Below are 13,320 nucleotides of genomic sequence, written 5' to 3'. Positions count from 1 at the left end.
TTTGGAGAGTTTGGGCCCTGAATGACTGATGATTGCCCCATTCCTTTGGGTCCTGTAGCACACTCTCCTGTCATGGCTACACCTGGTACAGTAAAATCTCTCCTCTCAAGGCTACAAAGTCAAAGAGAATGAGGAAAGGATCAGAGTTCTATGGCTTCCTTTGAGGACAGACCTCCAGTGACCCAAACACCCCCCACTAGGTACTACTTCCCAATGGCTCCGTTACCTTCTAACTTTAACACATGGGCCATTGGGGAACATTTAGGATCCTAACTCTGCAGTTAGGAGCAGCAGAAGTATCTTCCCCTCAGCTGTCACAACGTTCGCAGCTGGCACTCCAATGACAAAAAGCAGATAGAAAAGAGAAAAGCGTGGCAGATATTTTGGGCACAGTTACTGTCACAGACAAAAGGGGGCCTCCTCTCCTACAGTTCTTCTGAGGAGATATGTAAGTTCTTATGATGCCACTTCACCATCAGAAAAGCAATCCCAAAGAAAGCAGACTTGAGGTCAAAGAGCTCCGATCCCACAGGCATGGTACCTGCACCTGCATGCACATGCCCCGACCCCACATACAACATATAGCTAAAATTAAAAATAAGTCTTAAAAAAAAATAAAAGGAGTTAGGCTGGGGTTGTATCTTAATCGACTTGCCGAGCAGAGACAAGGCTCTGTGTTTGAAACCAGACATAGTGCAAAAAACAAAACCAGCCGGGTGAAAGTGACACAGGCCTTTACTTCCCAACACTCGGGAAGCAAAGACAGGCAGACTCTGAGTTCTGAGTTCAAGACCAGCCTGGTCTACAGAGTGAATTCCAGGGCTGCACGGATAAACCCTGTCTTGGAAAACAAATAAAACAAAACACGCCCCAAACAAACAAACAAACAAACAAACAAAAACTTTCGCCTAAATCAAAACAATAAAGACCTTAAAAAAAAAAAGTGTCATCACCGGGTAGTGGTGGTGCTCACCTTCAATCCCTGCACTCAGGAGGCAGAGACAGGTGAACCTGGGCTACATGGTGAGTGGCAGAGCAGCCAGGGCTATTTAGCAAAATCCTATCTTAAATAAATAAACAAACAAACAAATAAATAAATAAATCAAAGACCAGAAAACAAAGAAAAGTTAAGTCTCTTGGTAACAAAATTTGAGTCCTCAACTGCTTAATGAACAGGATGAAGCAGGGATTTTCCTTAAGCCCCCAGGGAATGGAGACCCTCAATCAGATGCCTGACCTTGGGAAAGAACTCTGGGGACCAGGCACTACACTATAGTTTTGTTTTCCCATTACACTGTACCATTCTGATTTCTCTGTATTTAACAATTGACCTCTTGCCTTTCATGGCCTCCGGTTCTGGATCTGGATTGTAGGTTTTCATCCTTGGAGTCAGGGGTGTCTAGAAAATCTCTAACTTTCCTGTTCTTGGTGTAATTAGGAGGGCACAATGGAATTCCTGGTTCCACCGGGGTGGTAATGTTTTTTCTAAAGAATTACATTGTTTAGAGAGGATACCATTGTATGCATTTTCATCCTTTACAAGGGTATAAACAATCCCACACAAAATTTCCCCAACGGAAAGGCATTAATAATGAGAATCGTTAAAAATGAAAGCAAAATGGGGGCTGGAGAAGTGTGGTCTGCAATGCTGAAATGCTGTACCATTGTCAAACGGCAAGGGTCGCAGTTGTGAGCTGCTATGTGGGTATTGGGAATTGAACCTGGGTCCTAAAAAGAGAAGCTGGTGCTCTCAATTGCCAAGTCATCTCTGCAGACCCAGGTCAGGGTTTTTGAGAGTAACTGAGTCCTTCACAGCTCAATCATGCATGACCCAAGGACTTAAGGTGCTGGACACTCGTGGTCATCACAGATCCATCCGGGATGGTGGTTCTGAGTTTATTATCTCAGGACAATGAAAGTTAATGACATAGACTCACAGGAGTCTGCAAAGTGGGAACAGGCGATATTAAGAATTGTTATAAGATAGTGAGAGATTGCAGGAAAAGTGAGGAAAACACCTAAGGGAGGAGGGATTTCCAAGAGAGAAAAAAAGCCATCAGATTTCCTATGTCTAGGGGTTGTAAAAGTCATTTAAATTACATTCTATTCGTGTGTGTGTGTGTGTGTGTGTGTGTGTTGTGTGTACTTTGTATGTGCGGGTACACAAAGGCCAAGACATTTGCGAGGAAGTGTTAATCCCACTGGGCAAGAATAAGGGAAAACAGGAGTCTGGGACACAGTGTGCGGTGTGTGTCACCTGTCTACTGCCTGCCTGTGATGATGTCCCAGAAAGGAAATCTACAGAGGTTTCTCCTGGCTCAGGGAGGTCTGAAGTACTTCATTTCTTAAGTCTCTCCTTACGACTAGATAAGAGAAACTCCTAGAAGACTTCTTCCAGCATCTGCTGGATTTCATGTGTCTTCCAATTAAAATATCTTTTTTTTTATCAACTCTGAGATTCAAGGAGGGGGGTCTACATCAGCCAACCTTGAACGCCATTTGGAGAAGAGATCCTGGAGACCGCAAATGTTCAGACACCAGGCCATGCACTTTGGAGAAGCTCGAAGCTGGGGTGGGTATGAGAACTAACAGCCCATTTAGTCTTCTTATAAATATGTATTTACGGTGTGTGTGTCTGTGTGTGGGATGTACAGGCGTACGGGTGCTGTGAGAGGCACAGGAGGACATTGGATACCCTGGAGCTGAAATTATGTGTTCTAGGCAGTTGTGAGACTCTGGATGGAAGTGGGTAGGAACTGAGCCTGGGTCCTCAGGAACTGAGCCTGGGTCCTCCACAGGAGCATCAAGTCCTCTTAACGATTGAATCATCTTTCCAGTCAAAAAAGAGTTAAGTTTTCATTGCTTTAGACAGGGTCTCATAATGTAGCCCTGGCTGACCTGGAACTTACTATGTAGATAGGCTAGCCTCAAACTCAAAGGCCACCATGACCCCAGTCCATCTCTTTTTCACGAGTCCCTTGTGACTGTTTTTCCACGTGCCACTTGTAAGAGCCTCACTCAGAAGGACTCAGTGCCTACCACAAACAGCAAAGCCCACCGTTCACTCCTGACTCTACTCAACTTGAGTGGTTATCATTGCCTGAAAAGCAAGAACAGCTGCTGCTACTTCCTCTTCTCTCCTCCTCCTCCCTCTCCTCTTTCTTCTTTTTAAATCTGCGAGATCTCCGCTGCCCCCAGTAACCACACATGGGAAATTCTCATGTTGATTTAAGAGCTGTGCGTTAGGGCTCATTCCTCCAAGGCCACTTGACTTACCAAGGAAACAACCACACAGAAGATCCAGGGTTTGTTCCAAGGCTGGGGGACCAATGCTCCTCACACAACAGACACCGTTCTGGAGGAGTGGAAACCTGGAATGGTGTCGGTGGTCTCAGCTTTCTCTGTGGCCTATATCAGACACGAGAATCCAGCCGGCCATTATGAATGAAACCATGATTCCTGAAGGATCCCATAGCCTGCGGCGATGCATTCGGAATAAATGATGGGCAAGAGTGCCTCGGCACTCAATGGGCAAGAACGTTGCAGAGTGTTGGGATATTTCGTTCTATAGGAAAGGACAACAAACGTGTCCATGATAGGCCTGTGGGGAAGCCGGCCATCCCTGAAGCAAAGGCTGGTCACAGCAGCTGCAGGGCAGCTTCAGCAGCTGCCTGGGAATGACATTATTTTGGGGGAGCATAGGACCATTCTGCTTTTTAATGTCTGATTTCTGTGTATCAATACCCTCCCCTGTGTTTCTCTTAAGGACCTTCAGTCTCTGCAGGAACACACTCCTCCAGTCCGACCTCTCGACGAAGGTGAGTAGTTCACACAACATGACCATTATTAGGTGTTGGTGTAAATCCTGAGAGCCCAGGCTCAGGGGGAGGCAGTGGCCTAATTACTGACAGCTGTTAGAGCCTTGTTTCTCTGCATTTTAGTTTCCCCAGCAGAGGGGCACAGACATTGCCAGCATTAACATTTAATTTTGATTTAGTAAGCCTGCACAGGCTGGGCCAGCAAAACACAGCCTGTTGCCTATAAAGGCTCAACCGCTCTTGAGGTTATTCTAAACTGCACCCGCTCTGGCCCAAGCGATGGGCAGAGGAAGGTTTTCAGGGTCACCCCAGTTTCTGAATGCTTCTGCGGAATTCTTGAAAGTGGAACCAAAGAGCTATGCTAGCCCCTGGAATAATTTCCAAATACAGCTTCCCTGAGGTTGTACAGAGAGAAGAGCAAACCCTAAGTTAGCTATCCGGGCTATGACAGTGGTCTAAGCAGAACATCTGGCGCTCTATTGGAAGATGGCAAAGACTCTCCTGACAAACTTTGGACAGACCCTTTCCCAGTCTGTCTCAACTTGGGTCTAAAAGTGACACATGATTTTACACACCCGCATTCCCACTCACGGAAACACTTACTTAACACAGTTTCTAAGCTCCTCCTCTTTTTTTTTTTTTAAACTTATTTCCTTCTTTGGTTAAGTTTTCTTTATTTATTTGTGTTTTATATACGAGTGCGCCAGAAGAGGGCACCAGATCTCATAACAGATGGTTGTGAGCCACCATGTGGTTGCCAGGAATCGAACTCAGGACCTCTGGAAGAGCAGCCAGTGCTCTTAACTGCTGAGCCACTTCTCCAGCTCCCAGCTCCTCTTAAAATGTCTGTATGACAAAGACTTCTGTAATTCTATTCCAGCTAAACCCGGTAGGAGATGAGCCTTAGAATGAATGGCTCCTTTAGAAAAACTTGCAGTTGTACATCCCTTTCTTCCACTCTGAGAGGATGATCTTCACACACACACACACAGACACACACACGCACACACGCACACACACACACACTCGTGTATGGACTCTCTCGCACATGTACATGCAAACACACAGGCTCGCGATGTTGTTTTTAGGACCTTGGCGACTTTAGAAGTGCCAGCATGCAGGGAACCAGCTCCTGCTCTCAGCTTCCAGTGTGTGGTTCCAGCTTCCCCAGTCACCTCCTGTCCACAGGGCCTGACGGGGCTGCTTTTCCCCCAGGGAAGTACCAGTTAACACACTGTTAGCTGGGCCCAAGCCTCCACTTGTGCCTTACCTGACTCCCTCAGGTCCCCGCACACAGAGGGGCTGAGTTGAGTCCCCTGCTGTTTTTTATCCTTTGCAATGGGGTTAGCACAGAGCCCACTGTTTGGTTCACATACAGTGCTTTCACTAGTGCCCAGCTTTCCCCGACAGATGGGTTCATCTAGAGAGACCATGACTTTAAGAAGGCCGAGGTTATGAACTTAATCTCCATATGGTCCTGCCTGTATTGTGCTCATAAGTGCCGCCTCTCAGCTGTTTCGCAGATGACTTTCATCGATCACTGGGACAGCAGAGGAAAGGACAGAGGTGGCTCGGCACAAACCACGTTCCTTTCGGGTTTCTCGTGACTGTTTAAGAATCCAGTGCACAGATGGTGCATCATTGCCCCTTTTATGTACCTCAGCTGGGAGAGCACCTAGGCTCTCTCTGCAGACACCTTTCTCGTGATTCGTCACAAATGCTCGACGTTCTCCTGCTTTTTCAGCATCTCTGTCGTGATCCAGCTCTTCCACAGTCCCTTTCCAGACACTCTGCCCTTCTCTGCACGCAGTCTGCCTCACAAAGAATTTGTCTTCCACGCCCTGGCTTACTTTGTTCACACCACAGCTTGCCGTTCATGGACTTGTGTTTTACGACATCCCAAGGAAATGAGGACAAGATAGCCCCCCTCTTTTGTTTGATGCTGTGGCTAGTATCAGGCTAACTGTACTGTGACTATCATATTCAGTAAGATGCACTTAAATGTTTTCATTGAGTTCCAAGTGACCTTGACAAATTTCAGCAAAATTATGTCGAATTCCTTCATCAATTCAAGGGCAGACTCTAGACGTTTATTATAATCTTCAAAATTCTTACCAGTTTAAACACTCAAATTAGTATGTGATTGTACTTTTTATAGGGATGTCTATTGCCTGTGAATTTCCCCCCGTTTATGTAATCATAAGAGTAACACATTTAACCACAAAACCTCCAGTTAATAAAGTTCATTTCGGCCTCTCCTTCCTTCCTTCCTTCCTTCCTTCCTTCCTTCCTTCCTTCCTTCCTTCCTTCCTTCCTTCTTTCCTTCCTTCTTTTCTTCCTTCCTTTTTCCTTCCTCTTTCCTCCTTCCTCCTCTTCCTTCTTCTTTTTTTTGTTTTTGTTTGTGACAGGGTTTCTCTGTAGCTTTGTAGCCTGAACTGGAGCTCACTCTGTAGACCAGACTGGTCTCAAACTCACAGAGATCTTCCTGTCTCTACCTCCCAAGTACTGAGATTAAAGGCAAGCTCCACTACGATCCAGCTCGTTCCTTTTCTCAAGGGTCTCACAATGTTGCCTTAGCTGACCTGGAACTTGCTAATGTAGACCAAGCTGGCCTCAAACCACAGAAATCCTCCTGCCTCTGTCACCTGAGTTATAGTATTAATAGCACCACACCTGGCATTATTTTTATTTTTAAATTTTATGTGTGTGGGTATTCTGCCTGCATGTATGTCTGTGTAGCCCATGTATGCCTGGAGCCCATGTAGGACATAGAGGGCATTGGATCTGCTGAAACTGGAGTTACTAACGGGTGTGAGCTGCCATGTGGATGCTGGGGTTTGAACCCCAGTTCTCGGGAAAAGCAGCCAGTGCTCTTAACCACTGAGTCATCTTTTAGGACAACATTGGGTTCTTTACATGTAAGCTTCTGTTAGATTACTTTTCATAACTTTATGAATACCTTTTTAATAATAATGTACTTTCTGCCCATTTTAAAGAAGGGAAAATATCTTTGAGGAGATGTCCTGTACCAGATGGCTCCTAAAACCCCAAGGAAACCAGCCACTCAAGAGACCTGAAGAATTCCCTGCTTCAGGAGAGCAGCGCCATAACAAAAGCTGCTGAGAATGTGGTGGGGTGAGGTGTGCCAAGCTGGTAGTCAGATTGGCAGTGTCATCCATGGGTATCAGCTTTGGAGGCATGAAAGATTCAAGGGTGAAGGGGTTGTAGATCTGTCCTTCATGGTTTCAGAAAGCTTCTGAGGCCAGGCAACATGTAACAGGGATGAAATTCCTGCAAGGTTGTGAGAGGCCATGTGTGAAGCGGGGTTGGGGTAAGGATCCCAAGACACTAGAGATAGCAGAGCTATGAGAGAGCTGCATATAGCCAAGGAGAGTTTTATATAGCCAAGGAGAGCTACATATAGCCAAGGAGAGCTGCATATAGCCAAGGAGAGGTACATATAGCCAAGGAGAGCTATATATAGCCAAGGAGAACTGCATATAGCCAAGGAGAGCTACATATAGCCAAAGAGAGGTACATATAGCCAAGGAGAGTTATATATAGCCAAGGAGAGGTACATATAGCCAAGGAGAGCTATATATAGCCAAGGAGAGCTGCATATAGCCAAGGAGAGGTACATATAGCCAAGAAGAGCTATATATAGCCAAGGAGAGCTACATATAGGGAGTGGAGCTAGCTCAGGAGAGAAGCTGTGTATATAGAAAGCAATACATAAATAACTAAAAAGACTGAACATAAAGAAAACAACCCAATTAAAGGTGGGGACTAAGCAGGAATTTCTCCAATGATGAAACGCAATGGCTGAGAAACACTTAAAGAAACACTCCTCCATTGTCGGCGTTACTGTAACTATATAACCACTATGGACGTCAGTGTGGCAGTTCCTTAGGAATCTAGTGTAAAAGGAAACTGTGCTTTCATTTCCCGGCTGTCCAGACTCAAATAATCACACAAAACTATATTAATTACAACACTGTTTGGCCAAAGGCTCAGGCATATTTCTTGCTAGCTCCTATATCTTAAATTAACCCATTTCTATTATTTTTTATTTTACCATGAGGCTTATGGTTTGTTACCTCACAACTTGCTTCTTGGGTGGTTGCATGGCATCTGTCTAACTCTGCCTTCTTTCTCCCTGCATTCATTCTAGCTATATTCTGCCCTACCATAGGCCAAAGCAGCTTCTTCATTAACCAATGGCAATAAAACATATTCACAGCATACAAAGGGGAATCTCATATCAACCTAGGGATAGATCTACCTCAAGATTCCGCTGTGCCACTCTTGGACATACACCCAAAGGCCCCTGAACCTTACCACAGAGGTGCTTACTCAGCCATGTTCAATACTGCTCTATTCATAATTGCCAGGGATTGGAAGCTGCCTAGATTCCCATTAACTGATGAATGGATAATGAAGTGTGATACATTTCATTGTGACAATGTGATAATTCATACAACAGCATACTATTCAGGTATAGAAAAATGAAATTATGAGGGAGGAACTGAGTTCATTTCCCAGCACCCACATTAGGCAGCTCACAACTACCTGGAACTCTAATTCTAGGGACATAAAATGCACTGATCTCCGTGAGCACCTGCATGCACATGCAAGTACACACATGCACATAAGTAATGACAAAAATATATCTTCAAAAATGAAATTATAAATTCATAGGTAAATGGATGGAACTAGAAAAAAATCATTCCGCTTGAGGTAACCCAGATCCAATAGACAAATATTGTATGTTTTCTCTTATGCATAGATGTTGAATTTTAAGGTTTTGATATGTATACCATAATCTGAATAACCACAGAGGTTAGGTACCTAATAAGGGAAGAGGGTGAAGGAGAGAATCTCCCAAGGAAGGGGAAATAGAATTCTTCATTATGGAGAGACAAAGGGGGAAACTACAATAGATTAAATAGGGAGGGGCAGAAGAGAAAGGGAAAGGAGGAATATGGGAGGGTGTTTGAAAAGCCAGTGGAAACCTACTACTGTAGAAGCTTCCTAAAATATGTTATTTGTGAAAGGAATATAAATGGAGTCACCATTTATAGGGAGAAAATGCCCCCAACTAAATATCATAAGACACCAAGTAAAATCTCCAGTGCCAGGAGTGGGTCACATCTTGTTGAGTCATTTGCGAGAAGGATCCTGTCAAACCTCCTAAACATTACAGGCTATTGACAGAGCTATTGATTGCTCTAACATTTTCCCCCACCATGAGGGGTCACCCGTTTAATCATTTGCCCTACCTACCACCCACATCCCTGTCTTCTGAAAACTCAAACTCAAACCCTGGCAAGGGGGTAGGGTGGGGTAGGACAGGGCTACACGCTGGACTGCTAAGAACACTCCGAGGGATTGTTTTACTTGAGTAGGCAGTGGGGACCGCCATGCTTTGATCCTGAAGCTACAAATGACGCCAGTCTAAGCGCAGTCTGACACAGGGGAGGCGGCCAGCACTGATGAGAAGCAGCCCTGCTTACAGCTGCCCTGAGGCATGTCTGTGGCTGCCAACAGTCCCAGGATCTGGTCAGTGAAGGACTCTGGCCAGCTTGAGCCGGGCAAGTGTGGCTCTGACAGGCTTTCCTTGCCCTTCTTGCCCATCCCCTCTGCCTTGCTAAAGCTGTTGGATTACATTTTTAAAGCTCTCCACTAAGACCTATTCCCTTCTTTAGCCACCTTCTCCTCCTGAGGCTGACTACCACAATCAAAAACCCGCTTTCGGCTCACCTAATTCACCTGTCCAATCAGAATGAAACACTTCATCCTAACATGGGGTTTTCCTTTGCACCTTTATAAACTGCCCTTTGCCTCTGTGCCACGTCGGTCTCCTCTCTAGCCAGCCCTGTGTCCCCGTGGGACGAATATCCCTTCCCCATCTCCCTCGTTCCCTTCTCCTTCTCCCTCCTCTACCTCCTGTCTTTGTCTCTGACTCCTTGCCCTCGGTCCTTTTGGGGCAAATAAATCTCTGTGCTGAGAACTTGGTCTCGGGAGTCTTGTGCCGGTCCTTTGAACAGTGTTCTATAATAAGTGCGCGGGCACCATTGTACTACACGGATCTGGATCTCTGTTTAGCAATTAGCAGTCAAGGGCCTTGGAAGGGGCTTTAACCCTTGCTCACCCTGCCACGGGGACAACAGCCGTACCTGTGTTACCGTTCTGGGATGTTGCTGGTTACTTTACATGAGCAGCCGTTACTGGCACACAGTAAGTGCTCTGTAAGTACAATGCTGCTCTCTACTGTGCTAGGACACAGAACATGGCTGTGAACCCCTCTGAAAAGCGTTCCAATGCAAGTCACCCAGGTGATCAGAGCTGACCCAAACCATCCAGTGTTTGCAATGCTGGCTGCATTTCCCTTACCCTGAGCTTAGCTGCTAAAACCATTTCTAATCTTTATTTTTATTTTATGTGTGTGGGTGTTTTGCCTGCAGATATGCCATGCATATGCAGTGCCCATGGAGACCAGAAGGGGCATCAGATCCCCTGGGGTCAGAGTTATGGATGGTTGTGAGCTGCCATGTGGGTGCTAGGAACCCAAGCCCAGTCCTCTGCAGGGACAGCCAGTGCTCTTAGGCACCGAGTCCCTCTGCAACCCCAGGTTAGTTATTTTTCACTACAATTCTGATAAAGGAAAGTTGTATTTAAAGTTATTCTTGGAAAAAAAATCATTTCTGGTTAATCTTGGTGTGTGGCTTTTTTAAAAAGTTATTTGCAGGTTTTTTTAAATAATAAAGTTTATAAAATTAGAAAACAGGTCCTTCGAATTGTTAATGCAGTTCTTTCCCACAGACATTCTTATTCTGTGAGCTGTGGTGGATGCTGTGTGGTGCACACACATGATCAGTAAGAGGGTCATATGCTCTTAAAGCGGTAGCAAAGAAGAAAAAACAAAAGCCTGTAATACTTAGAGCAGAGGGCATCCTGTGGATGAGTATGGAGTACTTTCATAGAGATCGGATTTGAAAGCTTCCAGCTGGCACTAGAAGCATACTACTATTTTCATATAGTGGAAATAACACACGCCAGCTAGGACACACGGGGTGGGGGGTGACAAGGCAAGCTCTGGTGACTGTGGTCCAATGTGACGAGATGAGAGAGACGGCTGGGCACACAACTCCCATCAGAGCGTGTTGACTGAGTTTTCTGTCCCAAAGAAATCACACAGAGGTCTACATTAACTATAAACTGATTGACTCATTAGTTCAGGCTTCTTATTAACTCTTATAACTTATATTAGCCCATTATTCTTGTCTATGTTAGCTACGTGGCTTGGTATTCAGCAAGGCAGTCACATCTTACTTCTTCTGTGGCTGGGTGACGACTGCAGACTAGAATTCTTACCAGAATTCTCCTGTTCTTATTGACCCACCTCTACTTCCTGTCTGGTTGTCCCGTCTATACTTCCTGCCTAGCTACTGGCCAATCAGTGTTTATTTAAAATATAATTGACAGAATACAGATCATTGTCCCACACCAAGAGCGTGTGGTTAGCTGGCACAAAACACTGGGTTAAAGGTAGAAAAACAGTGAAAGATATGACCAGAATGCTAGGCTGGGTGTGTAGAGGACACAGTGCACAGAAAGCTAGGCTGGGTGTGTAGAGAAGACACAGTGCACAGAAAGCTAGGCTGGGTGTGTAGAGAAGACACAGTGCACAGAAAGCTAGGCTGGGTGTGTAGAGGAGACACGGTGCACAGAAAGCTAGGCTGGGTGTGTAGAGGACACAGTGCACAGAAAGCTAGGCTGGGTGTGTAGAGGACACAGTGCACAGAAAGCTAGGCTGGGTGTGTAGAGGACACAGTGCACAGAAAGCTAGGCTGGGTGTGTAGAGGACACAGTGCACAGAAATGGAGAAACTGGGTTATTAGTGGGCTGTTCCAGCAGTTACTGGTTGAATCAGTCATCCAGAGCCCACTCTTAGAGTTCATCCAGTCTTTAATGTATAAATTTATATATTTCATTTATAGAGAGAATCTTCAATAATAAGACATATATATAATAAATAACTCAAATTTGAAAACATATGTCAGACAGCTTCATGGTTTTTTTGTTTTGTTTTGTTTTTCTGAGCTCAGGCTGGCCTCCAGCTCTACATGTAGTTGAAGGTGACTTTTAATGTTCAGTCTCCTGCTCTATCTCCCAAGAGCAGGAATTACATGTGTTCACCACTGTGTCTTTGGCTTTTTCTTCTTTCTTTACGGTTCTGAGGGTTTAACCCAGGACCTTGGCCATGTGAGGCAATCGCCCTACCACAGAGCGGTATCCCCAGCATGGCGTCACACCTCCTCGGTGTCAGAACCCTCCAGCCCAGGGAGGTCAGCGGGCAATCTCAGCAGTTCTTCAGCTTCTTCTTGCAAAGTCTCCACCTTCTCGTGCAGCAGCATCTGCAGTAAAAACCCGGTCGTGAGGCCAAATGTCCTTGGCTAGAGAGCTGCCAACATTTTATGTCTGCTAAACCCTGAGCTTGGCACATCAGTATCTAATGTCAGAGCTGAAACAGTGGGACTGAAAAACAGCCACTTAAGAACAAGCAATTTCAGTAAATGAAGCTGAGGAATTCTGTGAAAAACCATTTTAGCTGATCAGTGTTCAGTGTACCGAAAAGAATGGAGCTTTCCTACACTCAGAGATTTGCTTCACATAAGACCTGGGCACTTAAAACTTAATTTATAATCTATAAAATTTCAGAGAATTTTGCAAAAATTTAATTACCTCTTGAAACTGCCATCCTTTCATATATGTTCAATTAGCTCTGGAAACTGTTATCTTACATATATATTTTACTCTCATAATTTAGTGTGCTTTTAGAAGCCCATCAGTATTAAAGAACAGAATTTTTCCTAAAGCTTCTCAAGTACACAAAGTCTGATCTATCTTCCCTTCATCTCTTTCCTCCCTCCTGTCATTTTTCCCTCATGTATTTTTTGATTAATTACTTAGCTATTGCATGTGCATACACCATGTGTCCCTGGAGCCCAGAAGAGTGGGGTGGATCCCTGGGACTGCAATCACAGATGGCTGTGGTGGCCACGTGGGCACTAGAAACATGAACCCAGGTCCCCTGCAGGAGCAGTCAGTGCTCTGAACCACTGTGCCACTTCTATACCCCACCACCATCACTTTATACTTTCGAGCTAGGATTTCACAATGTAGTCTAGGTTGGCCTCATATTTGTGATCTTCCTGCTTCAGGGCTCAGAACGTGCATGCTGCCATGTCTGGAAATAGATAATTTAAAAACAGTGTGCAGGGAAGAGAGTATCCCAAGCACAGCGAAGAGGATATGTGCTGGTTTGCCTTAGTTCCCACACACAGGAGGCAGAGGCAGGGGGATCGCTCCTTTAGTTTCCACATACAGGAGGCAGAGGCAGGGGGATCGCTCAGTTTCAAATCCAGCCAAAGTCACTGAGTCAAACAGCAAAACAAAATGGCATTTAGAATATTTCAATAAAAATTTGATGAACAGTGAC

At 45.1% G+C, this 13,320-nt stretch overlaps 1 protein-coding gene across 3 annotated transcripts in view; it reads right to left on the bottom strand.

Annotated features, from left to right (window-relative positions):
- Positions 1-11,768: 11,768 nt before the first annotated feature.
- The window catches only part of Helq (helicase, POLQ like), a 39,884-nt gene continuing 38,332 nt past the window's right edge, over positions 11,769-13,320 (bottom strand). For 2 of the 3 annotated variants that reach the window (XM_048426936.3, XM_048426924.3), the window contains one exon: positions 11,769-12,235. In XM_048426936.3, the coding sequence (XP_048282893.3) occupies positions 12,128-12,235 (108 nt within the window). In that variant the 3' untranslated portion in view covers positions 11,769-12,127. The other variant, XM_085691580.2, reaches the window with a different exon arrangement.

This window comes from Myodes glareolus, chromosome 8 (genome assembly GCF_982192425.1).
Source record: "Myodes glareolus chromosome 8, mMyoGla1.1, whole genome shotgun sequence".
NCBI classification, from domain to species: domain Eukaryota; kingdom Metazoa; phylum Chordata; class Mammalia; order Rodentia; family Cricetidae; genus Myodes; species Myodes glareolus.
The sequence above is the reverse complement of the archived record's forward strand: the minus strand, read 5'-3'. Positions and strand labels throughout refer to the sequence as shown.